The sequence below is a fragment of the Phyllopteryx taeniolatus genome, chromosome 6 (genome assembly GCF_024500385.1).
Source record: "Phyllopteryx taeniolatus isolate TA_2022b chromosome 6, UOR_Ptae_1.2, whole genome shotgun sequence".
Classification (NCBI taxonomy): domain Eukaryota; kingdom Metazoa; phylum Chordata; class Actinopteri; order Syngnathiformes; family Syngnathidae; genus Phyllopteryx; species Phyllopteryx taeniolatus.
In genome coordinates, this window is record NC_084507.1 from 4,390,762 (window position 1) to 4,417,452 (window position 26,691).

At 41.2% G+C, this 26,691-nt stretch overlaps 1 protein-coding gene across 28 annotated transcripts in view; it reads right to left on the bottom strand.

Annotated features, from left to right (window-relative positions):
• rims2a (regulating synaptic membrane exocytosis 2a) overlaps positions 1-26,691 on the bottom strand; it is a 173,029-nt gene that overhangs the window by 10,807 nt on the left and 135,531 nt on the right. For 24 of the 28 annotated variants that reach the window (XM_061776514.1, XM_061776509.1, XM_061776521.1 and 21 more), the window contains 4 exons: positions 23,554-23,654; positions 20,329-20,495; positions 19,542-19,769; positions 11,087-11,331 (listed from right to left, as the gene is read on the bottom strand). In XM_061776514.1, coding sequence (XP_061632498.1) covers positions 11,087-11,331; positions 19,542-19,769; positions 20,329-20,495; positions 23,554-23,654 — 741 coding nt within the window. The remainder of the gene's footprint in view (positions 1-11,086; positions 11,332-19,541; positions 19,770-20,328; positions 20,496-23,553; positions 23,655-26,691) is intronic. The other 4 variants (XM_061776504.1, XM_061776499.1, XM_061776518.1 and 1 more) reach the window with 3 other exon arrangements.

Consider the following 26,691-nt stretch of genomic DNA (forward strand, 5'->3'; position numbering starts at 1 on the left):
CATCACCAAACGTTTGCCTTCTTCTTTGCAATGCTTTTAAAGGCTTTCATTGCAGCCTGAGGTTGGTGTTGTTGTTTTGGGTGGTGGATCCCTTCAGCAAGGAAAATACATGCTTTATAGGGTTTATGTCTGGAGACTGACTTAGTTTAAAACTTTCAACTTTCCCCCGATGTACTCCTTTGTTGTTTTGGTTGTATTTTTGGGATAATCATCTTGTTGCATGATGGAAGACCTCCCAATCATGTTTGTTGCATCTTTCTCTAAATTAGTAGACAAAATGTTTCTGTACATTTCTAAGTTCATTTTGCTACTGCTATCATGTGTTGTCATCAATGAAAATTATCTCCACTGACATTACCTCCACCGTGCTTCACAAATGAGCTTGTATATTTAGGATCATAGGCACCCTTTGCGTTCTCCAAACTTCTGTCACTTTGGTAAAGGCTAATCTCCATCTCATCATCTTTGTCACAGCATTTTTTAGGCTTGTCTTGCTATATACTTTTGGCAAACTCCAGCTTGGCCTTCCTGCTCCTCTTGTTGATGAAAGTTTTGCATATTGTACAGCAACAGTATATTTGTTTATGGTCTGATGTTCATATCAATAGCAGCTGTTTTAGGGTCTTTGTTTACAGCTCTCAACATGTTTCTGTTGTCAACAGATGTTGTTTTGCTCGGTTGGTGCTTTCTTTCTTCCCGACATTCCAAATGGGAGTATTGACCGTGCTCCATCCATCCATCCATTTTCTGACCCTCACTAGGGTCGCGGGCATGCTGGAGCCTATCCCAGCTGTCATCGGGCAGGAGGCGGGGTACACCCTGAACTGGTTGCCAGCCAATCGCAGGGCACATAGAAACAAACAACCATTCGCACTCACAGTCATGCCTACGGGCAATTTAGAGTCTCCAATTAATGCATGTTTTTGGGATGTGGGAGGAAACCGGAGTGCCCGGAGGAAACCCACGCAGGCACGGGGAGAACATGCAAACTCCACACAGGCGGGGACGGGGATTGAACCCCGCACCTCAGAACTGTGAGGCTGACGCTCTAACCAGTCGGCCACCGTGCCGCCTGTATTGACCGTGCTCTGCTTGATATTCCTTCTTTTCTCAGCTAGACAATTGATTTTCATCCATAGACAGCTGTCTGATTTTCAAGTTGGTTACACATCAAACTGTTATAAAGGTAGTCTTTCCAGGCAAAACCCAAATCTAAAATTGAGAATAGACATTACAACATTATATATTGTTTAGATAGTAAATGTGACACACCAGGGCAAAGAATACTTGTGTTAATACTTTTGCTCACATGAAAAATGGGTGGGTCCAAGCAATCTTTATCCAAGTTGTGACTAATTCAGATGGAAATGCAAAGTTGAACTGTTGATCACTTGTTTCATATTCATTTTTTGATGTCAAACAAATATTTTCAGTCTACAGCAAAAATAGTAGGAATTTGGCTCACAGTTCCAATACTTTTGGATGTGGAGTTTATTTTCACTGTTACTATAGTTACCACTATTTTGTTTCCCATAATTTTGACACACTCGCTGTGAGTGAGTAGTGAAAAAAAAGTAATTTAAATGTAACTGTCAAATCATTTACATCACAAATCTTAGCTGTTTTGACTAAAATTCATCACAAATGATTTTAGTCTTACTGATCACAGACCATAAAACTGGTCCTTTTCCATTGTTTTACATAGTTTGTTCTGTAGAGGTTCCTTCTTCTGATTATTGGCGTTAAGGTATATGACGTCGTACATTTGATTAGAATTAAATAGAATTATAGTCACGGTGGTCATTGAAATTAGGCAGTGAAAGAAAGAAGGGCAATATGCTATTCTCACAACAGCGAGAACAGAATAATGATCCGAGTCAAGCAAGAAAGATACAATAATTAGTCTCCCATCTGCCTCGGTCTCCCCCGCCAAGTGCGTCAAAGGACACGTGGCAACAGTAGATGGCATTCAGTCAGACAACACATTCAGCATGTGATGTTTCAACTTTTGCACTTCTGAAGTTTATTCTTACCCATCTACCTACTGCACGTGCACATGGACAGAAGAGGAAATGGGCTTTACAAGATTTCCAGTAATACAAACGTGGCACATGTCTCAAGGATTAGTCCTGAAAATATGTACTGATAATAGATGTGTTTACCTCACTAAGGGTTACAATGAACTATTATTTTGCCTACTACTGTTGTTTTTGAAGCATTCAGTGTTTTTGAGGTTAATCACCAGTTCATTTATAACAGAGGCAGAAGGTGAATTGATGTCTTGATGAAAGCCCATCTATTAGTTAGTTTTAGGGTATGTTTCTTTAGACCAGCTAAATAAATTAGGTTTTAAGTTCTTTAATTGCGGTTGAATTACAGTTTCGCAAAAGCATGTCTAATAGAGGTCACCGTAAAAGCGTAGCATGTGACGTGGTCCCAGTCCAGACCAAAAGGACAGCAACGACTTAACTGGAAATCATAAGCACCTCACAGGACAGGAATCTGAAGAATTCTGTCCGTTCTACCACAACAGGAGAAGAGCGTAATATCCCAGAAGTGCGGTGCGGAAATCATCCTGATTGATGAGGCCAGGGACTAGGCTGAGCGTCACAAAGGAACTCATGTCCCAGGCACTTTAAACACAACTTAAGGGAGTGATATCAGCCAGACACACCAAGTTGTACGCTCACAAACACATACTTGCATTTACAACATTACACTTACTATTGCCGATCTTGATGTGAAGCCAGTTTTACAAGCTACAGCCCCTCCTTTATACCTCTTTCTAATGGCATTGCAAAATGAAATAATTTTATTCACAGCATGAAGATAAGTTTGTTTAAGTACCAGTTATCAAAGTTTTAAAAGCAAGTTCATGTTAACTATATTTTTTAGGTCTGACTGTTCTATTTAATGTTGACCTACATAGTATTAAATGTGTTAAAATCTCAAAGCGCTATAGTAAATAATGAAAGAAGACCATATTATATTATGACATCCAATGAATGAGTATTATTTTTTTCTTGCATAGGGATGGATGGAGGAAAATCATACCATGCCTTCCCATACTAAAAAAGGAAATAGACCCAACTTACCACTGTCTTTTGTTCATTTGTCATCAAGCTTCCTCACTGACTGAAAGCTTTTGGAAGACAAGGTAGGATGAGGAAGTCTATTTTGGGGTCTGTGGTTAGAAGTCTAAAAATATAAAATTGGAAGTTCATATTTAGTCACACACAAGCATGGTGGTTCTGGTAGTCAGGGTATAACCTGACCCTTTAGAACTCTATTTAACGACACAATGCTAGTTACTATTTGTAAGGAGTCTATGTATGTTATGTTGTTATTGTAAATATTGTTAAGAATGTCTAACGCAGGGAAGCACGGTGGGATAGTGGTTAGCACGCCTACCTCACCGACAAGAGGTTCTATGATCTTGGCTTAGGACCTCGTGTGTGGAGTTTGCATGTTCTCCCCGTGGTTGCATGGGTTAGTGGTTGAAACCTAGACTTTTTTGGCGCAGTATACGTGTGTATCCTGTGCTTGTGTGAGTTGCCCCAAAGTACTCATGTTTCCCAGGTGCATAGTTGATAGGAACATTAAGGGTGTAAATGGGATTGTGAATAGCTCAGGGGTTGAACCGAATAGTAGACTCCACATCAACGTTTAAACCCTGAAGTCAAATAATCGCTAATCATGAGTTTGAGAATTTTGTCTTCCAATCGGCCAATTTACAGAGGACTTGGGACTTGCCCGTAACACTTGTCACAGTATAGTATATGCCCGTACTATGCTATAACCTTGTGGAAATATTTGACCCAAAATGAGACCCGTAGCATGATCACTTGAAAAATATGCACGTATACACTCAAATACGATAAATGCAAAGGTGAAATACAAACAGTGAAACAGAGAACGCTTATTTTTTTGGGAGCCTGGCTGCGATGTCCCATCGTACAACACGCTATGCTATGGAACACAAAATGAGACTGCCTGGAAAAAAAAAAGAGTTAAACAGAGCTTCGACTAATTACAACAACTACATTCAGCGTAATGGTGAGTTGTATTTTTTTTATCATTTGTTTTTATTTGTTTCTATGCCAGTCACGGCGGTCATTTGAAATCAGGGATGTACTGGGCCCAAAATTCAGCCCAGGAATTTAGACGGAGAGGCCCCCAGTGAGCACAACCAAAGACCAAATTTTGTGTTCCTCCGGTCCCTGAATACTAACCAATGAGCGGTGACCGTGATGTTAGGTCTCATCATTTTTGCTGTATACACTGTATGCATATTACAATTGCCTACCCACTACGGCAGCCTTACACACGCCATCTCTACCTGTCTGATTATTGCTGCTTCCTGTTCCATTCTCTTCCTTCTCCCCCAATAAGACCATCAGATCGTCCTCCTCCTCCTCCTCCTCGTTCTCAAAGACCAGCACCACCTCCTCACTGTCACCATAGGGTCACCCAGTCCCTCAATAACACCTCTGTTAGTGACCTTCACCCCTGATGATGATGTTGCTAATAAGAATAATAATAACAACAATAATAATCATAACAAGACTTATGTTCTTCATACACAAAGGAAATCCATGAAAGAAAATGCCATAAATCACACACACACGGACACGCAGGCATGCATGCACACATACACAACTGCATGTGAGCACATGCTAACTTATTTCTTCTACATCTTAAATTATACAAGTAGCTCATGTCATATTTGAGGGTTTACACTATTTCATATCAGAGTAATCCAGCTCATTTTTTTACATATCAAATAATATGTAAGTATCCCTTCATTGCTTAAAGTGTAAATCACAAAGTCAGGTCACAGAGACTTGATCATTTTCTGACGGCGAGCAACAACAAGAATCAATGATACTTGCAATACATGAGGACTAAAGTATTTAACAATTTTGTATCCCAAATCATTTACATAACAAATGCACGGTCTGCTAGGTCTAATATTTTGCTATTTTCCCACTGTGCCCACCTGTAGTCGTCCTGCTGGATCCCTCGACCACTGAAAAGATCTGTCAGCTTTGCACATTTTGGTTCACGTCTGGTGTGGGGGTAGGGTCGCAGAGACGACCCGCTTAGGGATTCTCCGCTGCTTAACAACAATTGTTGGTCGCACCGCGCACAGCACAACAGCTAGGGTCCTATGAAGTCACGAATCATAAATACATGCTGCAGCCTACTCTACTTAGGCTTTAAAGTGTCCGGGACACTGGGCTTGCGTGCAAGGTGCACATGGTGTACACGGCTTTGTTGACACATAAGGCTACCCCATAAGTCGTCTTTTATTTGTTGAATAGGAGTCTATAATTATGTTTTGTCAAAAGATAGCTGGGTGTCCATCCATCCATCCATTTTCATAAGAGCTTATCCTCACTAGGGTCGTGGGCTGCTGGAGCCTATCCCAGCTATCTTCGGGCGGGAGGCGGGGTAAACCCTGAACCGGTCGGCAGCCAATCGCAGGGCACATAGAAACGAACAAACAGTCGCACTCACATTCAGAAGTCAGGCGAATGCACCACTACAACATGAGTGACTGGTTGAAACATCGCAAAGTAAAATAGTCCGTAGTGCAAAAAAAGGTAACTGTGCTGAAAAAGTATCAGTGATGTCATCTATTAATCGACTTCGACTCAACTTTCATCACATTAGATAAAAATTCTTTAGTCATTTAACACCTAGAATGGCTGCCTTTCTCTCTGTATCAACTCTGTATTTGACTGGAAGTAAGTCAGGTTCTAAGCCTCTCCATCCTGAATAGGATAAGCAGTGTCATGTGGAAGGAGTTTGGAATCGAAGGTTCTGGTGCCGCTGGAGAAAAATTGTTGGAGAAATGTTAGTCTGCTTCTTGACCACTGTTGAAGGACCAATCTCCTCCTAAACTCCGGGGCACAGCACAGTTTGCACGCACCATCACTCTGACATTTCCAGAGGTGGGTAGTAACACTACATTTAGTCTATTACATTTACACAAGTATCATTTTGGATAAATGGTACTTAATTGTACTATTTACTTTTACTCAAGTATTTATGTTAAATGCCATTCGCTACTTTTATTCATCAATTATTTCTTATTTAGCAACTATTTCGTGCGCGACCTATCTATTTAGACTATGACTTCGACTTCCGCATTGGGCGCTGTTTGCTCCAATCCAATTTAAGCGCTAGTGACGTTTAAGTTTAGTTCACCAATTAAACGACACAATGAACTCTCATGACTGCACACATCTTCTATTGGGCTTCCCGGGCAAAGGTATTAACACTAGATACGCCAGCCCGGCTAATCAAAGCGCCTACGTGGTGACCATGTTGGGAAGGTCGTCGTTACCACTGAAAGCAACGGCCCCGCGACTCGTGTTTACATTTAGACAAAGAAAATCAACAGCTTTCATGTATTTTAGTATTTGTCTGGCACTGTCTGCCCACTTCTAACTTGAGAAAATAACTTGCGGTAAATTGCAGATGTTTAGTTGTTGTTTTGGCTGTGCATATTAGCCCACATGAGCCCTGTTTTGTCACAAGTGACTGTAAAACATGCATCACTTGGGGTACGTGCTAATCCCACTCACAATGTACACACGCACACACATACACACACAGCAATATCAGAATTTGCACATTCACATTTTATTTTCATCCATCCATTTTCTGTACCGGTTCTCTTCACTAAGGTCGCGGGCGTGCTGGAGCCTATCCCAGCTATCTTCGGGCGAGAGGCAGGGTATACCCTGAACTGGTCACCAGCCAATCCACATTTTATTTTGTTATTTTTATTTCATTGATGTTCATGCTCTGATAAATTTATTTATTATTTTTTTTTTTTAACCAAAGTTACCATTTACTCAGTACTTCAGTAGTTTTTTCACAGTGTACACTACTTTTACTTCACAGTCACATTATTGTCAAGTAACAGTACTGTTACTTGAGTACAATATGTGACCTCTGGACATATCTCCCTGCATGCCTGTATGTGTGGGGTCTGGTTCTCCGTGTGGTATGAAAAAATATAATATCAATAATGTAAATTGAATTTCCCTTTGAGGGATTACAAATAAATAAATGGATGACAAATGGATGTTTGTATACTGGTCTTGTTCAAATGTAAGGTCAAAACTAAAGGTCATCAAATGTTTCTCTTTAATGGTTGGGCACAAGAAGACGCATACATAACCTTGACTGCTAGCAAAGAGCGCAGTTGGTGAAGTATGACACGGTAGATAACAAACATCTGCAGCTCATTAGTCAATATTTATTGACTACAGTAGATACAGTGGTAGTATAATACTGTATTTTCTTAACATACAGTATCTTATTGTGGGCCATTAGATGACTGTTTTTAAGCTTGTGCCTCTACCCTTCATTGATCCCCTTTGCACTAACTGTACAAATATAACTATAGCATAAATAAACTATATTTATTACTTACCATATAGCAGTGCTTCTCAACTGGTGGGTAGGGATCAGAAAGTGGGTCGCAGATCACTATGGGTTGGTCACGGACAGATAGTAAAGAACTGCAAGGGATTCTCAGTTCACAAAATACGAAACCTAGAGGTTCCGTTTGTCCATTCATCCATTTTCTTAACTGCTTATCCTCGGGTCGCGGGTGCGCTGGCGGCTATCTTAGCTGATTTCGGGCGAGAGGCGGGGTACCCTGAACTGGTCGTCAGCCAATCGCAGAAGATAGTTTGCACATGGTTTGTTTGCTCAATGCTTATTTAACACTAATGCAATACATCACCATATTTATAATTCTACACCTTTTACTCAATTCATCCAAAAAGAACACTGAATAATTATTTCAGTAATTCAATTACACTGACAGAATAGAGGACATCTGCCTTCTTAGTCAATTTTATTCATATTCAATATTCATATCAGCTTGTGAATTGAAATTCAGACACAAATCTGGAGCACATGTAGAATGTGAAACATTCTAGAAATGTGTTGAAAGACAAAGATGCAAATTAATTACCAAGGAGAAGAATAAAGTGTGAAGCTACCAGGAATCCATTATCCAAGTTCTGCCATATTTCAGAGCTGTAATCTACCTGGAATACCTCAAAGTACAAGATGTGCAGTGTTCAGAGACATGGCCAAGGTAAGAAAAGTTGAAAAAAGACCCCCACTGAACAAGACACATAAGCTGAAGCATCTAGACTGGGCCAAGAAATACCTGGAGACAGATTTCTCAAAGGTTTTATGGGCTGATGAAATGAGAGTGACTCTTGACGGACCAGATGGATGGGCCCGTGGCTGGATCACTAATGGGCACAGAGCTCCACTTCGACTCAAACGCAAGCAAAGTGGAGGTGGGATTCGTGTTGCACCAAGTACCGATACCAGTACCGTACCGAGGTATTTTGACGTTAAAAAATAGCACGGTCCCATTTTTTTTTCTAGTATCGGTAATTAAATAAAATAAATATATAAATAAAAAAACACAGGGCTCAATTCATACAGTGTCTTAAAGTGTCACCCAATGACCGCCTGTCGTCCGACAAATAGTGTGTCCGCGACTGTGTGGGAGCCGGGAGAATGAAATGGCTTCAAACTGCCAAGTAGCTCCCGCTGACACGTTAGCACGCGGTAGCATTAGCCACAGGGACTTCACCTCAAAAGTCCGCAGCTCACAAGGCTCTGTGACCAAAGTCAGTGTTTTACAGTTTATGCAGTGGAAACTCTGCATTCGATGTCCACGACAGCCAGTGTTACCAGCAGGAGATCGATAGCATCGATAGCATGGGACAACATAGCACGGGTGGGCAGGAGGCGGTGTACACCCTGAACTGGTTGTCAGCCAATCGCAGACATAATATTTCAAGTTTATCATAATGTTTTGAATTAATAAAAATAAATATAAAAGTATTTCAAGTTGTTGTGTCAGTCATTCTTCCACTGTTTTTTCTGTTGTTTTGTATTTTTGCCGTGGTATCGTTTCATTACCAGTATCGAAGTACTTTATGCAGGAAGTCAGAATTTTGGTATTGTCACACTACTTGGTGGGATACTTGTATGGGCTGGTATTGTTAAAGATGAGCCGGTTGGACCTTTTGGGTTGAAGATGGGCTCAAAATGAACTCCCAAACATTGTGTCCGTGGTACAGGAAGTCTGCATATTTAAAAAAGACAATGATTTTTATGAAGGACAATGCCCCATCACATGCATCCAAGAACTCATCTGCATGGCTGACCAGTAAAGGCTTGAGAGACAAAAAACTGATGACATGGCCCTCTTCCTCACCTGACCTGAATACAGTTGAGAACTTGTGAGCAGTGCTTAAACGGGAGATAAACGTACACCTCTCGGAACAATGTATGGGAGGCTGTGCTTTCTACTGCACAAAAACATGATCAATACAAATCAAGAAACTGAAAGAATCCATGGATGGAAGGCTGATGTCACGGTTTCTATAATCAGTTTCTATCAATTTCTGTAGGAAAGTTTTGTTTTTTGTTTATAATTCTCACTTAAACAAATGAAAATGAAGTGAGATGATAAAGTGTTTTTCATTTAGTTACAAAATAATTCTGCACACCAATAGTTGCCTAATAATTGTCCACATATTGATATTCTCCAGAAAGCCTAAACCTCACTTTTAATTTCTTAAACATTCTTGTTTGAGGTTTATTAACGTTTTGTATGAAAAGAGATAAATAGATTCTCCACATGGTATAGTAAAGCAGTCATCGTCCTTCCTCTATCTATACCTGTTTACATTCATATACAGTACTGGTCATGTGTATCGCTAACCTCTCCATCCCCTTGTAATAGGTGCTCCTGCTTCCAGCGCCGTAATCAACAACACTGCTACAACATTCGTGTTTAGTAGTCTTGAGTAAATATTAAAATAGCAATAGTCCTGTTGGGTAGAGCACACTGCTTGTAAGAACATCAAGGTAAAAGCTATCAATATGTGAACTGATCTCTCAAACCCGTTATGTAGTAAACGCTGACATCATAATGCCGCATGTGTTGTTGTTGATGCGCACATATTTACATGCCGACCGTCACAATTCTATTTAAAATGGTCCTTGAACAACAACTCCTCTCTTGCTGTTTACGTACTCTTTTGAATTATTCAGCAGCCATTTAGGCAGCACACCCTTGTTGGTTGCTACCAAGTCATGAAATCCATTCTGCCACATTGCTTGAAGAAAACAAAACTAACCTCATTGATATGAATTTTACATTAATATAATTCCACAGGAACACAATGTTAATGAGGTTCGATACAAACGCCCTCATTTTATTCCTGTGAGGCAACAGTGCTAGCCACTATTCCATTGTTATACCCTGACGTTTTATAAATAACAGAATAGCGCTGAGTCAGACAACTTAACGCATGTAAAACGAGATGAGAGCAAGGAGGCCCAAAGTGAAAAAAAAAGCAAAGGCTGTAACTACTGCAGGATTCAATTATATAGCCTAATATAAAGACATATTTGTCATCTAAAAATTGAAAACCAAAAAAATTCCAAGCAATCTCAATTAAAAAAAATGGTGTTTGAAATAACACCACATAACACATTCTCTCATTTCCACCGAGACAACCAGCAATATGAGGCAGCAGCTTTTATAAATACCAATGGCATATTCAAATGAGCGTCAGAAGACTGACAGCAACGTCAAGAACTTGGCAGGAAGAACAAAGCGCAAACAGCTGTGACACATATTCCAAAATAAAATGACCAATGATTACTGTAGAAGGAGCAGGCATTATCAGCATAATTCATGAAAACTCTACAGCAGTAACGGAATAAGACTTATAACAATAAGCAATGAGGAAGCAGCAGAGGAGTTTCCAGGAGTTGACATAGCCTAGAGGAAAGAAGAAGACATGAGGAAAAAGTCACGTTGTTGGCTTCAACTCCAGCAAACAAACGCCTTTGCCAAGTCCAAAGCCTGTCTATGTAAAAAGTTGTGAAAAGGAAGTGCTGGATAAAATATCAGTGTAGACATCACTGTAAGAGACGCACAGTAACAACAAAAGAGGACCGCAGGACAGATGCACATAGACACAAAGGGATAAGTGAGTGAGGATGATTGGTGATGCCCTACCTGTTTGGCTGAGTTGAGAGGTGCTCCGGCTCTTGCGTGAGATGCCAACCATGGCCTGCATTTTGGCACCGATGCTGGAGCGCCTCTTCTTGTCGTCAGTGCCTACCGTGCCGACCGCCGTGTCTGACTGGCTGCCGTCTGTCTTTTCCAGGTTACACATGTCACCACTGATGCTGGTGCTCTTCGTCATATTCACGCCGCCCGACGAGCCCATCTGCCTGTTTTTCATTTTGGATGCAAAGTCACTGTCAGCCACCACCATTGAGAGGGGGAGGCAGGAGAGAACAGAGAAGAGAGAACAGGCCAAAGGACAGGATGAGGCCAGCGGAAAGGATGTAACGAGAGAAAAGAGGGAGACAGAAAGTGAAGGAAAAGATGAAAGCAGAAGGGCAGATGACAGGAGAGTGAAAAGAGATGGGGAGGTGTGGGGTAAAAAGGAGAAAAGGACAGAGTTCAGGTACAGGAATTCATGACTTACAGTATAGATGATTACGGGCTCAGAGTGTACCTGCATGCTAAAAGTGTGCCTGTGTATAATGAATTTTACATGCATCGCCCTTTTCAACTAAGACTACACATTGTAAGTAGGACATTTGGGAGGCTGCCGGTTTATTTTAAAATCGAAGATTAAAAAAGAATCAAAGCATAGAAAGTATGTGAATATCAATATTCAGTGTTTTTCGTCTCCGCTCCAAAGTAATTACTGCAGTAATTATGTGGTAAATTCTGGGATACGAATGATTCAAGACAACGACTAAATACCTGTACGCTAAATTTGTGGTTGGTTGTTTTTGTCAGCTGCTGTTTCCAAACTCAGTGGAGAGCTTTTAAAAACCTCCGATGTCCTCACAGCATTTCGAAAAATCTCTATCACCTCTCATCATGTGGATTACCTGATTGACAGTTTTCAGTTTACATGATCACCGCTTTATCCACATGCCATAAAGGTAAAAACTAATAGTGGATGCCAATTCATACATTATATCTCTACTATTTCTTTGTCATAGCTTTATATCTTTTTTCATATCTTACACTGATCTCCAATTTGGTCTGCCTGGAGAGTTAATTCTCAAGTCAAGTGCTTCTTATCTAGGCCACATCCCAAATTAAGATCTTATTTTAGCTCATCCGGTTATGTTATGTTAAAGAGACAAATTATATTTTGTGTCATGGGGTTTGCATCGCTGATGAGAAGAATTACATGAAGAATCCTTGATCCTACTGATCACAACTCATAATGTTTAACCTGAACCATGTTTTGAAGAGAATTCAAGGTGTCACATGCAGTTTGATAGTCCATTCTATCAACTACTTGAATTGGATGTGCTCTTTTATATAAATTGTATCATGTACAGATCATTTAAACTGGAAAAAGGCTAATCCCTATCATTCTGCCTGTCTTTGGAACTGTATGGACTGGCATGTTTGGATCCCAACAAAATATTCCATTGAGGTTTGGTTATTTCTAAATCTCATTTTGGTTGCCTGCTGCTGGTGAAATAAAACAGATGACCACACTGCAGACAACACAGCCCCTTGCTCTGCATTTTAAAACTGTTTATGTCAGTGCCCGTGCCGATGGGCTGTTATGGATCAGTCTGGGCTCTCTCTGTACATACAGTGCCGTGAAAAAGGATTGGCCCCCTTCTCAAATTCTTATATTTTTGCATAGTTTCCCCACTGTAACGTTCAAGATCATCAAACAAATGGAAATATCAGACAAATGTAACCCAAGTGAACTTAAAAGGCTTTTTTTTTAAAAAGTGATTTCATTCATTAAGGAAAAAACTAAAGATGCTCTAAACAGATATGTAACAGTAACAGTAACTTTGAATAGTCTTTGTTCCTTAGTAAATGAAATCATTTAAAAACAGCATTTTAAGTTGTGTTATATTAGTCTATCCACATTTGTTTGATTATCTTAAACAAAGTGGGGAAACTACGCAAAAATATAAGAATTTGAGAAGGTGGCTAATACTTTTTCACGGCACTGTATTTAATATTAATATACTTTTAACCTTATGCCCCTGTTCTCAGGTGCATATTCAGTGACATACTAATTCGTCACTGTGTGACATCCTGTGTCGCTGTGTGTTATTTTCTCTCCAGTTAATTTGCCTCCTGTTTTGCTGTTCAAAGCTGGTTACTCTCCGCTATAACGCGGTTGTAGCCGGACCTATGTGACAAGTGTACTGTATCACCCAATCACTCATTTAGGTGTTTTACGATATCATGTCACAATAGCTTAGCAATTAGCATGGCCTCCCCAGCTTCTCCTGTTAATTACTCATTCGTACTCCCTGGGTGATAACGATACTTTCACAAGTGTTGCTTATTCGCTGCCATAGAGGTGATGATTAGTGATTTCTGCTGCGTTGACACCGGACATGAAGCAAACTTTCGCCTCTGCAGCTAGTCGGCGTTAAATAATGTGCACCAAGCATTCTCAATTGATTTAAAAAATATCTTTGGGAGAGGAAGTAAAAATAAATACAAAAATAGTCCCAAAAAAATAATGCCCCTGCCACCATGTTTCAGTGTAGGTATGGTGTTGTTTTGGTGCCGAGTGGTGTTGTGTTTGCGCTAAACATGCCTTTTGTAAATTATGGCCCAAAAAGTTCAAACTTTGATTCATCAGACCATAACACATTGTGCCTCGCGTTTGGAAGAATATAAATATTCTAGTTGTCTATTTTTACTTCCCCTCTTGAAAAGATTATCCATCCATCCATTTTCTGAGCCGCTTCTCCTCACTTGGGTCGCGGGCATGCTGTGGAGCCTATCCCAGCTGTCATCGGGCAGGAGGCGGGGTACACCCTGAACTGGTTGCCAGCCAATTGCAGGGCACATACAAACAAACAACCATTCGCACTCACAGTCATGCCTACGGACAATTTAGAGTCTCCAATTCATGCATGTTTTTGGGATGTGGGAGGAAACCGGAGTGCCCAGAGAAAACCCACGCAGGCACGGGGAGAACATGCAAACTCCACACAGGCGGGTCCGGGGATTGAACCCGGGTCCTCAGAACTGTGAGGCTGACGCTCTAACCAGTCGTCCACCGTGGCGCCTGAAAAGATTTTTTTTTTTTTTTAAATCAATAAATCAATTGAGTTGTTTTTACAATGCATTGACAGTGGAGGCAAAGAGAACTTTCGCCTCCACGGCTTGGCAGCTGTGGGGTTTAATAAAAAAGCGTGCACCAAGCAGCTGCTCAATGTGGATGCGACAGTAACGTCAGATGCTTAATTTCCCCCCCAATATCCGGAACAATCAGTGTTACAGCCGCAACGAGTCAACGTTCAGTGATTTCTGTCATAAAATACGGACGTTCCGTAACATTTGACAGTGCTGCATAAATTATGTGTACATAAGAAATAAAGTCAAATTAAAGTCTATAATTCTTTTTTAAATGACTCACCCCAGAAACATAACTTCTTCTAGGTTCATTAGACCAGTTGTTGTTGAAATGGCGTGGATAGACCAGGGTTTAAAGTAAACATTACGTCCTTTTAGTAATGATAAGCCCCTGTCCTTGAACACACTGGCCGTTACGCTTACTCACATAAATGAGCCGTTACGAAGGCAACAATATTGGCAAAACAGATTCGAAGAAGAGGAGATGGGAGATCTAAAAGCACTAATGGAAACCGTAAGTCATCTCAGAGGCAAATGGTCACAGACTGTGTGAGTGGATATGTCGATGAGCAAGTGTGTCGGTGTTTTGCGTCTCCGTGAAACAGAAGTTCTCATAAGACTAAAACCACATTTGGCTCTTACGGTGTTTACACACCGAGCCAATGTGAGCAGGCCCATTTAATGTGTAGTAGATGTATATTTACACTGTGGCCTGAATACATAGGGGATGAGTCACAAGCAAATGTACCTTGTAGCGATGTTTCTGTTGAATCACTTTGCTTCAGTGCTTTCATGGTTTGAGCATGGCTGAGCAATGAACAAACATTTTATAAATTGAGGGAAGCTGTATCTTCCTTTCAATATACAGATCTGGCTGAATTCAGTAATTAAAATGTTGATCTTAAGGCTCTCAATGAGGTATCATTTTCTGCATAGTTAGTTCATTGTGTAGGCTAATGTGAGTTTTGTAATATTGCAGACCACTCAACTTCTAACATTCTTGCTTTTCTACATTGCGGAGAGTTGGAAATAAATACTAAAATAGAACCATAAATCTAAATGCAGTTTAACAAATGGATTAAAATGCTTAAAAAATGTCTGCTTGTTGTTGTTGTTGTTTTTTTTAATCAGTGTCAAACTGAAGAGTTTATTAAGTTTGGTTACGGGCCGCACGGTGGCCGACTGGTTAGCACATCTGCCACACTTTTCTGAGGACCCGGATTCAAATCCGGCCTCGCCTGTGTGGAGGTTGCATGTTTTCCCTGTGCCTGCGTGGGTTTTCTCTGGATACTCCGGTTTCCTCCCACATCCCCAAAACATGTGTGGTTGGTTAATTGAAGACTCTAATTTGCCCATACGTGTGAATGGTTGTTTGTTTAAATGTGCCCTGAGTTTGGCTGTTGACCAGTTCAGGGTGTACCCCGCCTCTCACCAAGAGTCAGCTGGGATAGGCTCCAGCATCCCCGCGATCCTAGTGAGGATAAGCGGTACAGAAAATGGATGGATGGATGGAAGTTTGGTGTCTGCATGTACGAACATTAACAAAATTGTACGTAAACTTCCATTAAATAAACAAAACCCTAGAATAGTTACTGAAATAAATTTTAATGAATCAGGCAATGTTTTATTTTTATGTCAAAAATAATGATGGTACCTTTATCATTATCATGATCATATATTATCATATTTGGTTGCACAAACTATTGAGGCAATTACAACGCCAATTCCAATGAAGTTGGGACGTTGTGTTAAAGAATGTACTGTGCAGTAGAGATCCTACCAAAACACATTGTTTTTACAGTTGTGCATTTGAGATTTTATTGCCGCAGAACACAGAATACGGTATTTATTTAAAAAACAGTTCCCATTTTAAGTACTTATAATGCAGAAAATAGACACATTTTCTGTCATTTTATTTTCATTCACTTTACATATTGTTATTCGTCAAATTATTCTTACATTTATGATAGGGTACATTTCCATTCCCAGCCGTGCCCAGAACTCTCATGACAGTTTTGACTCCACTCTCCCTTTCAACTGCGCTACAGAATGCAATGAAGAATTGTGATTTAAGATTCCATATTAACACACCAATTAATGCTCACTTTTTTTTCACGAGGCTAAACTATTCAATCTTGAAACAAGCTCCAGAAATGTCTTGCCGTGACTTTCAAAATCTTTATAACGAAAGCTCTGTGATTTAAGCTTCAGTTTAGCGCCAGTATTTCAGGTTACCATGTCTTGTTTGTTGTCAAGTACACATAAATAGTTAAAAGCAATATAATTCCTACAAATTACTGGGGCCCTTTTCAAGCATGTACAACCCCAATTCCAATGAAGTTGGGATGTTGTGTTCAACATAAATAAAAACAGAATACAATGATTTGCAAATCATGTTCAACCTATATTTAATTGAATACACTACAAAGACAAAGATATTTAATGTTCAAACTGATAAACTTTATTGTTTTTAGCAAATAATCATTAACTTAGAATTTTATGGCTGCTACATGTTCCAAAAAAGCTGGGACAGGCGGAAAAAAAGACTGAGAAAGCTGAGGAATGCTCATCAAACACCTGTTTGGAACATCCCACAGGTGAACAGGCGAATTGGGAACATGTGGGTGCCATGATTGGGTATAAAAGGAGCTTCCCTGCATTGCTCAGTCATTCACAAGCAAAGATGGGGCGAGGTTCACCTCTTTGTGAACAAGTGCGTGAGAAAATAGTCGAACAGTTTAAGGACAATGTTCCTCAACGTACAATTGCAAATAATTTAGGGATTTCATAGCTACGGTCCATAATATCATCAAAAGGTTCAGAGAATCTGGAGCAATCACTGCATGTAAGCGGCAAAGCCGAAAACCAACATTGAATGCCCGTGACCTTTGTTCCCTCAGGCGGCACTGCATCAAAAACTGACATCAATGTGTAAAGGATATCACCACATGGGCTCAGGAACACTTCAGAAAACCAATGTCAGTAAATACAGTTCGGCACTACATCCGTAAGTGCAACTTGAAACTCTACTATGCAAAACAAAAGCCATTTATCAACAACACCCAGAAACGCCACCGGCTTCTCTGGGCCCGAGCTCATCTAAGATGGACTGATGCAAAGTGGAAAAGTGTTCTGCGGTCCGACGAGTCTTGGAAGTTTTGGAATTTGTGGACGTCGTGTCCTCCGGGCCAAAGAGGAAAAGAACCATCCGGACTGTTATGGACGCAAAGTTCAAAAGCCAGCATCTGTGATGGTATGGGACTGTGATAGTCCCAATGGCATGGGTAACTTACACATCTGTGAAGGCACCATTAATGCTGAAAGGTACATACAGGGTTTGGAGAAACATATGGTGCCATCCAAGCGACGTCTTTTTCATGGACGCCCCTTCTTATTTCAGCAAGACAATGCAAAACCACATTCTGCACGTGTTACAACAGCGTGGCGTCATGGTAAAAGAGTGCGGGTACTAGACTGGCCTGCCTGCAGTCCAGACCTGTCTCCCATTGAAAATGTGTGGCGCATTATGAACCGTAAAATACGACAACAGAGACCCCGGAATGTTGAACAGCTGAAGCTGTACATCAAGCAAGAATGGGAAAGAATTCCACCTACAAAACTTCAACAATTAGTGTCCTCAGTTCCCAAACGTTTAGCGAATGTTGTTAAAAGAAAAGGTGATGTAACACATTGGTTAACATGACCCTGTCCCAGCTTTTTTGGAACGTGTTGCAGCCATAAAATTCTAAGTTAATGATTATTTGCTAAAAACAATAAAGTTTACCAGTTTGAACATTAGGGTTAGGGTCGAACATGATTTGCAAATCATTGTATTCTGTTTTTATTGTTTAACACAACGTCCCAACTTCTCTGGAATTGGGGTTGTATATTCATACCAATAATCTAACAGAGTTACTGTGTAATGATTAAAGATGGATTATTGTGTGATTTTGAAAAAAAGCACAAATTGCAGCAATTTGTGGCCCGAATTTATACTGTTGCTGTCATGAATGACACTGTCTTCAGTCTGTTAAAAGCGAGAGAGATTCATCCAGCTCACTTTCAGTCAGGTCTTAAAATTCTGCTTGAAAACAGAATGACTAAGGATGTAGAGTTAATTTGCTCATGTGTTATTTAAAATGTGTCTTCACAAACTTCTTGCTCTTTCCTGAAAGTGAACTGACAGGCAATAATCATTGCTGGAAAATAAGTTGGTGTGATTTGGGGGAATGTTGGGGAGTATTTTGAACAATGGAAGTGGCAGGCATACAGTCAACACTGAGGGATTAAGACACATTTTTGACACTACACAGTCAACGTACAACACTGAGCAGCACAGATAAACAGGGAAGCAACACACAGTGCAGCCATAAAAGTAAAACAAGGGACAACGGTCTCTATATTCCAGGGTGATCATTTACATTTAACCTGTAAATAGCAAAACATTGCATCTACTTTGCTCATTTCACTAGGTCTGCATCTTTCTTTCTGAAATGTGTTTTTGCGGTCAGCCTGTCAGACACTGGTGCCATGTAAAGCCCATAAAAGGGGGCACTGATTTTATCTTAATTTGTTTTGCTCAAGTCCAAGGAGATACTGCGCATTACTTGTGTTGAAAAGTAGAACTAATGTGGCTCCTGCTGGGAATTCTACTTGATAGTTGGGACAGTGTAGTCTTTCTCCAGAACTATAAATATATTTGTTCTGGTTTGGTCTTGGCATACTTTTTCTGTCAAACATGAATACTCTCTCGTGGCCACAGTAAAGAGGCCATCACTGAATCTACTGTACCCAAAATAACTAGGGTCTTGCTCTGACACACAAAACAAAAATCTCGAGGATATTGTTTGAGAAGTAGTGAAATGTCCCCATTTGAACCTTGACCGTAGCCAATTTGGATCAGTTTAAATTGCAACCTGCACAGAGCTGACAAACCTACACACATATGTACAGTACAGTATATAGATGTGGAGCGCTGCGGTTGCATTGTGGGGTCTTCCAGTAACACCAGTCAGATCTGAGATCTCTCTCTTGGTTTCTCGTGAAACACCACAAGCACCGTGTTTAAATCACTCATAGAGTCAAATATCTGGTTGACTTATAACGGGGCATTTTTCTTAAATGTCGGATAATATTGGTAATATTTGGTAATATTTATTTGGCTGTTTTGTCCTCCGTGTCTCCACTCAAGCTTCAACATCATTAGGTAAGCATCCACAATGGTGATGCTTAACCGAAAAGTAAGTGGGAAACAGGGCGAATGGAGGTTTATATTGATTAGTGGTGGTCTGCAGTTGGAGGCTGCCACGCTTGTTACCTGAGGTCAGTCTCTGAGATACTCCTCTGGTGCAAGTCGTCTTCTTTCATCAGCATTTCTTCATGAGGCTGCTTGTCTTTGTCTACTTTGTCCCCTGATCCCTTTCTCTCTCCCTGCATGATCCCCACTCTATTGACCCTTGTACCTCTCCTGCCTGTCCCTTCCTCTTCTAGTACTTCAACTAAATGCTCATCCCCCTCCCGCGACTGGCTCCTTGATCGCAAATGGCTGTAGATGGAGACAGAAGCAAGACAGCAGCACATGCACAGCAGAAAGAAAACCAAACAAGAGCATGAGAAGTGGCAAGTGACAAAAATAAAGCCAAACACAGAAATATTGCAGCCAAGATCAAAAGCATACAGAAAAAAAAACAAAAGACAGAATTGCAGACCTACTGCTAAGTGTCATGCAAGATGTTTTTTTTTTTGGTTTTTGGTTATGATGCAATGTGTTTTGATTTTTTTTCAGCAACTGTGACTAGTTGTGGACAAGTTTCTCCCACAGCTTGAAAGCAGCAGAGTTCAACCATTTGGTTCGAGATTTTTCTACAACAGAGCCAAACCTGAACTCATTGGGGTGAGAAAATGACACAGTATGCTATCTGGTGCATTTTCCTCTTGAGCCTCAACCAGGTGCAAACAATTTCAGTGTGGAAAATGTCTGGACCTGGGAACGTCTACAGGAATAAAACAATTCAGTTGTGGGGAATTTGTCCACTTGTGAAAACAATAGGTTGGGTTTATAGTGAAAACAAGTTCACTGCTCACGGAAGCGGCGGTCAACCTACCGGATCTTGCGGTTTCCTTGAGGCCTTTCAGACTGGACAGACATGTAGCTCGTGCTGCTGAACCGAGAGGCACTACTGGTTCTCGACACAGCGGACACGTCGCTAACATCACTGTCTGATGACTTGGCGGACAGGTTATCTGAACCCCGTGGATCCCTGCCGGAATGCTGAAATGAGGAGAAAACAGGTTACTGTCTTTCCGTTGTTTGGATTGACCACGACATCTGATTCATAGTGGTCAAAGTGGACGGATGAGCAGTTTCAAGTACCAGTCCGTGTTAGTTAGCACAAAACCATTAGGCTACTCCTGGAAAGCAATAAATAAATAAATACATATGTCAGGAAAAGCCTACTAGACCATCTGAACTTCATTTGGGTTATTCAGTGGCACTTTAAATGATGGCAAGTGTGTACTGACTCCCATTTAACGTGAGTTTGAAAGTGATTCGTTAATTCTGAACACAGCCACATTTTCATTTATGAGAGGGTGTGCACACCTCTGCAACCACATTATCTCAGTTGATTATTTTTACTCCCCCTCTGTAAAATATTTTTTTCCTAATTGAGTTGTATAGGTTATACTGAAGGTGACAAACGTTACATTAATGATGGAAAAAATTTTGAAATTATTTATCTTGGTCTGTTCTGGCATTTGAACAGGGGTGTGAAAACTTTTTATAGCCACTATAGTGTGTGTGTGAGTGTGTGCGTGTGTGTGTGTGTGTGTGTGTGTGTGTGTGTGTGAGAATGTTCATCGTTGGTAGTTGTACTCATTAGAATGAACTGGAGCCTTTGCCAGCTGACCTTGAGTGAGAGGCCAAGGTACACCGCAGCCAATCGCAGGGCACATTCAATCATTTGAATTCTCATTCACACCTATGGGAAAATTAGAGTCTTTATTTAACCTAACAGACATCCATCTATCCATCCATCCATTTTCTGTACCGCTTCTCCTCACTAGGGTCGTGGGCGTGCTGGAGCCTATCCCAGCTGTCATCGGGCAGGAGGCGGGGTACACCCTGAACTGGTCGCCATCCAATCGCAGGGCACATAGAAACGAACAACCATTCCTCAGAACTGTGAGGCAGACGTGCTAATAAGTCGACCACCGTGCCGCCTACCTAACAGACATGTTTTTGGAATTTGGAAGGAAGCTGGAGTGCGCAGAGAAAACCCACGTAAGCGGGAGAAGAACATGTAAGTAGGAAGGCCCTAGCTGACGGCCTTGATGGTAAAGCACTCTCTACTGTGCTCCCCAATGTCTGGATGTGCAAATTGTGAATAATATCAATGACAAGGTCTTCGAGGAATGTTTATTATTCAATTGAATGTTGTGTGTGACGAAGAGTAGGTACTCACAAGTCTTCTTTGGGAATTTGGAATGTTGTTTTGTCAGTGGAGCTTTCCGTGAAGGATATTATTAAGACAACAGACAACTCATAAACTGGTCTGCTTTTTAGAGCATGCTGAGCACACTGCTTCTAAAGTGAGAGTGTTCATAACACAGACATAAAAGGAAAGCTGGGCAGCGACTCTTGAGTTTATCCCAAACACTTGGGAGACAGCAGGATGTAGCCAAGCTTTTTAAACATGTCCGTGATCACTTTAGAGAGTAGTAAACGGCTTGACTCTGCAAACGGTCAAAGTCACGTTTCCTTCACTTTACAACAGTAAAACCTCTGTACCTAGAGAAAGTGCATTTCATTCAAATAATTGTGTTATCACTTTCATTTGAACTTCGTATGTTGGAAAAACACAATTTGTGCAGTTATTGACTCCCATTTTCACATGTACTTTTCGCAACAGTTTACATCCATCCATTTGCCTTACTGCATATCCTCACTTGGGTCGCCTATCCCAGCTAACTCCGGGCGAGAGGCGGCGTACACCCTCAACTGGTCGCCAGCCAATCGCAGGGTACATAGAAACAAACAACCATTCACACTCACATTCGCACCTACTGGCAATTTAGAGTCTTCAATTAACCTACCACGCATGTTTTTGGAACGTGGGAGGAAATCGGAGTACCCGGAGAAAACCCATGCAGGCACGGGGAGAACATCCGAGGCCGGATTTGAACCCGGGTCCTCAGAACTGTGAGACATATGTGCTAACCAGTCGACAACCATACCGCTACATCTGTTAAGACCCAAATAATACTGAACTAAAGACCATAGGCCTGATTCACCAATACACAGTTCCAAGGATTTTCTTCAATATGTTCAAAGACCGGTCCTTAAAAAAATATACGTTTATATTAAAAAATATAAGAGTTTTTAATATTTTTAAACTCTAAACGCTACAAAGGTATTTTGAATCCTAGTAAATATATAATTGTACACCCTCCTTGTGCTGTCAGCTTTGTGTGGTGGAAGGGTTGTATGTCCCAATGATCCTAGGAGCTCAGTTGTCTGGGGCTTTGTGCCCCTGGTAGAGTCACCGAGGGCCAACAGGTCACAGGTGAGGGACTCAAAAAAGCAATGTTCAGTACCCCTGGTGTGACCACAACATTTGGACCTTGCTTTCCCTTGCTCAGATGTGCATTACTGGGGCCCCCCTCTGGAACAAGGCCTGCAGATGGGGCATAGCCCGAAAAGGAATTTGTGAGGAGGTGCCTCCTGGCTCTGAGCCTAAACATTGGGGTTTACCCTGGTTGAAAGAGAGGGTAGCCTCCATCTGCCTTTGGGTGAGGGGACGGGTCCTTACTGTTGTTTGTTACTCGGTGCCTGTACGTTGGGGTTCACCCTGGTGGAAGAGAAATAGCCTTTGTCTTCCTTGGGGTTGGGGTACAGGTCCTGACTGTCGTTTGTGCCTATCAGTGTTGCCGCAGTTACCTTGAAAAAGTGTTTTGATTACTGAGTAGTTACTTTACTAATTATTAGATTTTGAAAGTAACTAAGTTAGATTACAAGTTCATTTATTAGTTACACTCAGCAGCTGCTGACAACAATGGATGGATGGATGGATGGATGGATGGGTACACAATCATGACACTCAAATGTGAATGCCACATTCTTCTTTAAAAGTACTGGAGTGGGAGTAAAGAACACATTTGTTCTGAGGAAAGATTTGTTTAAATTGTCTGATATGATGCTATTGTATAGTATAGTACTATTGCATGACTGATTACGTGTGTCATATGGCAGTAAAGCAGAGGTGTATGGTATTTCCATGAATCTCATGTACAGGTGGATACATACAGTGCATGTATGGACATATTTTCACCTTGTGGTAGTCTTGCTCTAGCCTTGAGTCGGAGCCAGCTCCCTGCTTGTACTTGTTTATCTTCATCTTCATCTGCCTGGTCCTCTCCTCCATGTCAATACCTGAGCAGAGAATGACAGTTGTCAGTTGACATTAATAATGAGTAAAAAGCATGGCGGTGGGAAAAACTGCAGTGATGGGAGACAAAGCTTCTGCTGTGCTATGAGTCATGAGCTATGACAAGGACCGATAAAATGGGAGCTGAGTGGTCTGCTTGGAAATCATCGACATACTGAGGAAAGAAACAAGTTTTGTAACACATTAAACAGTTGTAATTCTTCAATATCCTTCAATCCCAGTGTTCATGGAAAACAAGGATTTACAGTACTGCATGTTTTCATGACATACCAGATAAACAGCACTCTTACTTAACCAACTCATATCGAACATTTCGGTGCTAAATTGCATTTTAGGATTACCAACATTTTTTCTTAAATGCACCCCGTCTGCAGTCACCACTGAAAGGAGACTGCACCTCCCCTGCCCACCACCTCTCCTTCTTCTCACCCATAATCACAGCTGACCTCTTTGAAATTTTCTCTAGCATGAAAACAGCCACCTGCCCACTGGACCCCATCTCCTTCACCCTGTCTCACTTCTCTTGCCCCACTCCCCACTAACACCAGCACTCCTCCCTTACCTCTGCCGCTGTTGTCCAACTGCTTAAGCTAGCTGCCATAACTCCTCTCCTCAAAAAAGACCCCGACGAGCCCTTCTCCAGACTCCTGTTCCTCGCAAGAATCTTGGAAAGAGCTGTCGCAACAAAACTCAAGAGATATCTACTCTCAAACAACCTTTATGAAACATTCCAATCTGTTTCCCGATGCCACTACAGCACTGAAAAAGCCCTAATCAAACTCACCAATGACTTAATTCTCCTCCTCTGACACCTCACTGTTCTCTTCCAACTTGACCTCACTGACGCTTACGATTCCATCAATCACTCTATCGTCATACGCCGCCTGCAATCCAATGGAATCATCAACTCTGCACTCTCTTAGTTCACGTCACACCTCTGACAGATCCACTACATCTCCATCAATAAAAAAAAAACATCCAACAGCACCACAGTCTTAAACGGAGTGCCTCAAGGCTTGGTGCTCGGTCTCATTCAATACATTTTCTTACTCAGTCACCACATCACTGTGAAATATATATCTACACCCAAACCATCTCCCCTATCATTCTCTCTGCCCTCAACTACTGCCTCACCGACATAAAACCTGAATGGCCAACAACTTTCTGAAACTAAACCGCAATAAAATGGAAACCATCTTAAGCCCAAAATCCCTCCTTCCACAACATCTCACACTGTATCGACAATCACTCAGTCACTCCCTACCGCCTGGTCGAAACATTGGCATCATCATGGAGCCTACCCTCTGCTTCAAGTCGCACATCAACCACCTCACCAAAAAACGTCTTTCTTCCCCCTCTGTAACATAGCATGCCTCCACCCCACCATTTACTCCTCAGATGCAGACACTCACCCCTGCCTTCATCACCTACTGACTAGAATACTGCAAAAGCATTCTCTGTGGTCTACCTTCCACTGTCATCCAAAAGAGTCAATATGTTCACAACTGAGCTGCTCTGTTACTCACCCACTGCTGCCCCAGAGAACACTCCCCTATAATCCCTATCCTCTGTCACCTTCACTTTCTCCCAATAAGCAACGTATAAAGAAGATCTTCCTCATCACCTACAAATCTCTGAACAACCTCGCCCCTCATACCTGAGTGATCTCCTCCATCGCCACTCCCTCACTTGTCGCCTCCATTCAGCTGACACCAACCTTCTTACCCCCATCACCAAGACAAAGTACCGCACTGTGGGAGACAGAGCCTTTGCCAACGCTGCCCAAAGCTTCTGGAACTCGCTGCCCCTTGACTTTCAGAACTCACACACACCCACAAACTCACCTCATTTAAAAGTCCACTCACATAGCACACCTATTCAAGATCACCCACAACATCTGACCATCCTCCTGCACACCACCCCCCTTAATGTTAGCATTAACTGTTTTTTGCCTCTTTGTTTGTTGTAAAGCGTCTTAGAGTATTAAGAAAAGCACTATGCAAATCTGAACCACAAGTGGAACTGGTGGTCTCACGGCTCATCAGGTAACAGCTAACGATCGCACTCAATGTACTACTGTAGTCATTATATGGCAGGTTCATGTTCTGCTTGTACATGCTTTTAAAAGCTTTTATGTTTTTCACATCCATTATTATTATTATTATTAGTAGTAGTAGTAGTAGTAGTAGTAGTAGTAGTAGTGGTAGTATTTTCAAAACTGCTTGTCTTCATTAGCGCTTTGGGTGAGCTGGAGCCTACCCCAGCTAATTTTGGCCGAGAGGCGGGGTACACCCTGGATTTGTTGCCAGCCAACTCCAGGCAGTCAAACAAAATAGAAATGCAATTATAAAGCTCATGTAAAATCCCCTCTGCTCTCTCCAATGATAATGCCAGGATGAATAAAGTGTCATGCACACACACACCAGGCTTAGTTTTACATACACATACGCGCATACGCACGCGCGCGCACACACAAGCGAACAATGACAGAGAAAGGTGAGCAAATTATTACTATTAAATTATAACTACTTTTAGCAAGAATTTTCTTTCTGTTTATTGGTACCGCAGTCCAAATCAACAAGATTTTTCTTTTCATAACACAGAGGCAGCGTTATTGATAACTCTGTTGCAATCTGATTTGTGAACAATATTGCTTAAGTTAAATTTATAATCTAATTGGAGACATTGCTGTTTTTTAAACGAGCTTTGTAACTGCAGCCCTGCAACTGTGTCTGACACTATCACTATCTCTCATTTATGTGTTGCTGCTTATTACTGGGTAATAATCTATAATATGGTTTTGCTAAATAACTTCAGTACTGAGTTACATTTTTGGTAAAAACATTAAGGTGGAGACAGTACTGTATTTCTCCACAAGATATTTTCATTTTTTTTTCGTTTTTTTTTCTAAAAAGAATGGTGTATGGCAAGCTCTGCAACAAGGCTGCAATAAGATGGTTTTCTTGCTGAAGTCACACAGTCAGAATGTAAAAACATAAAATAAATAAATAAATAAATAAA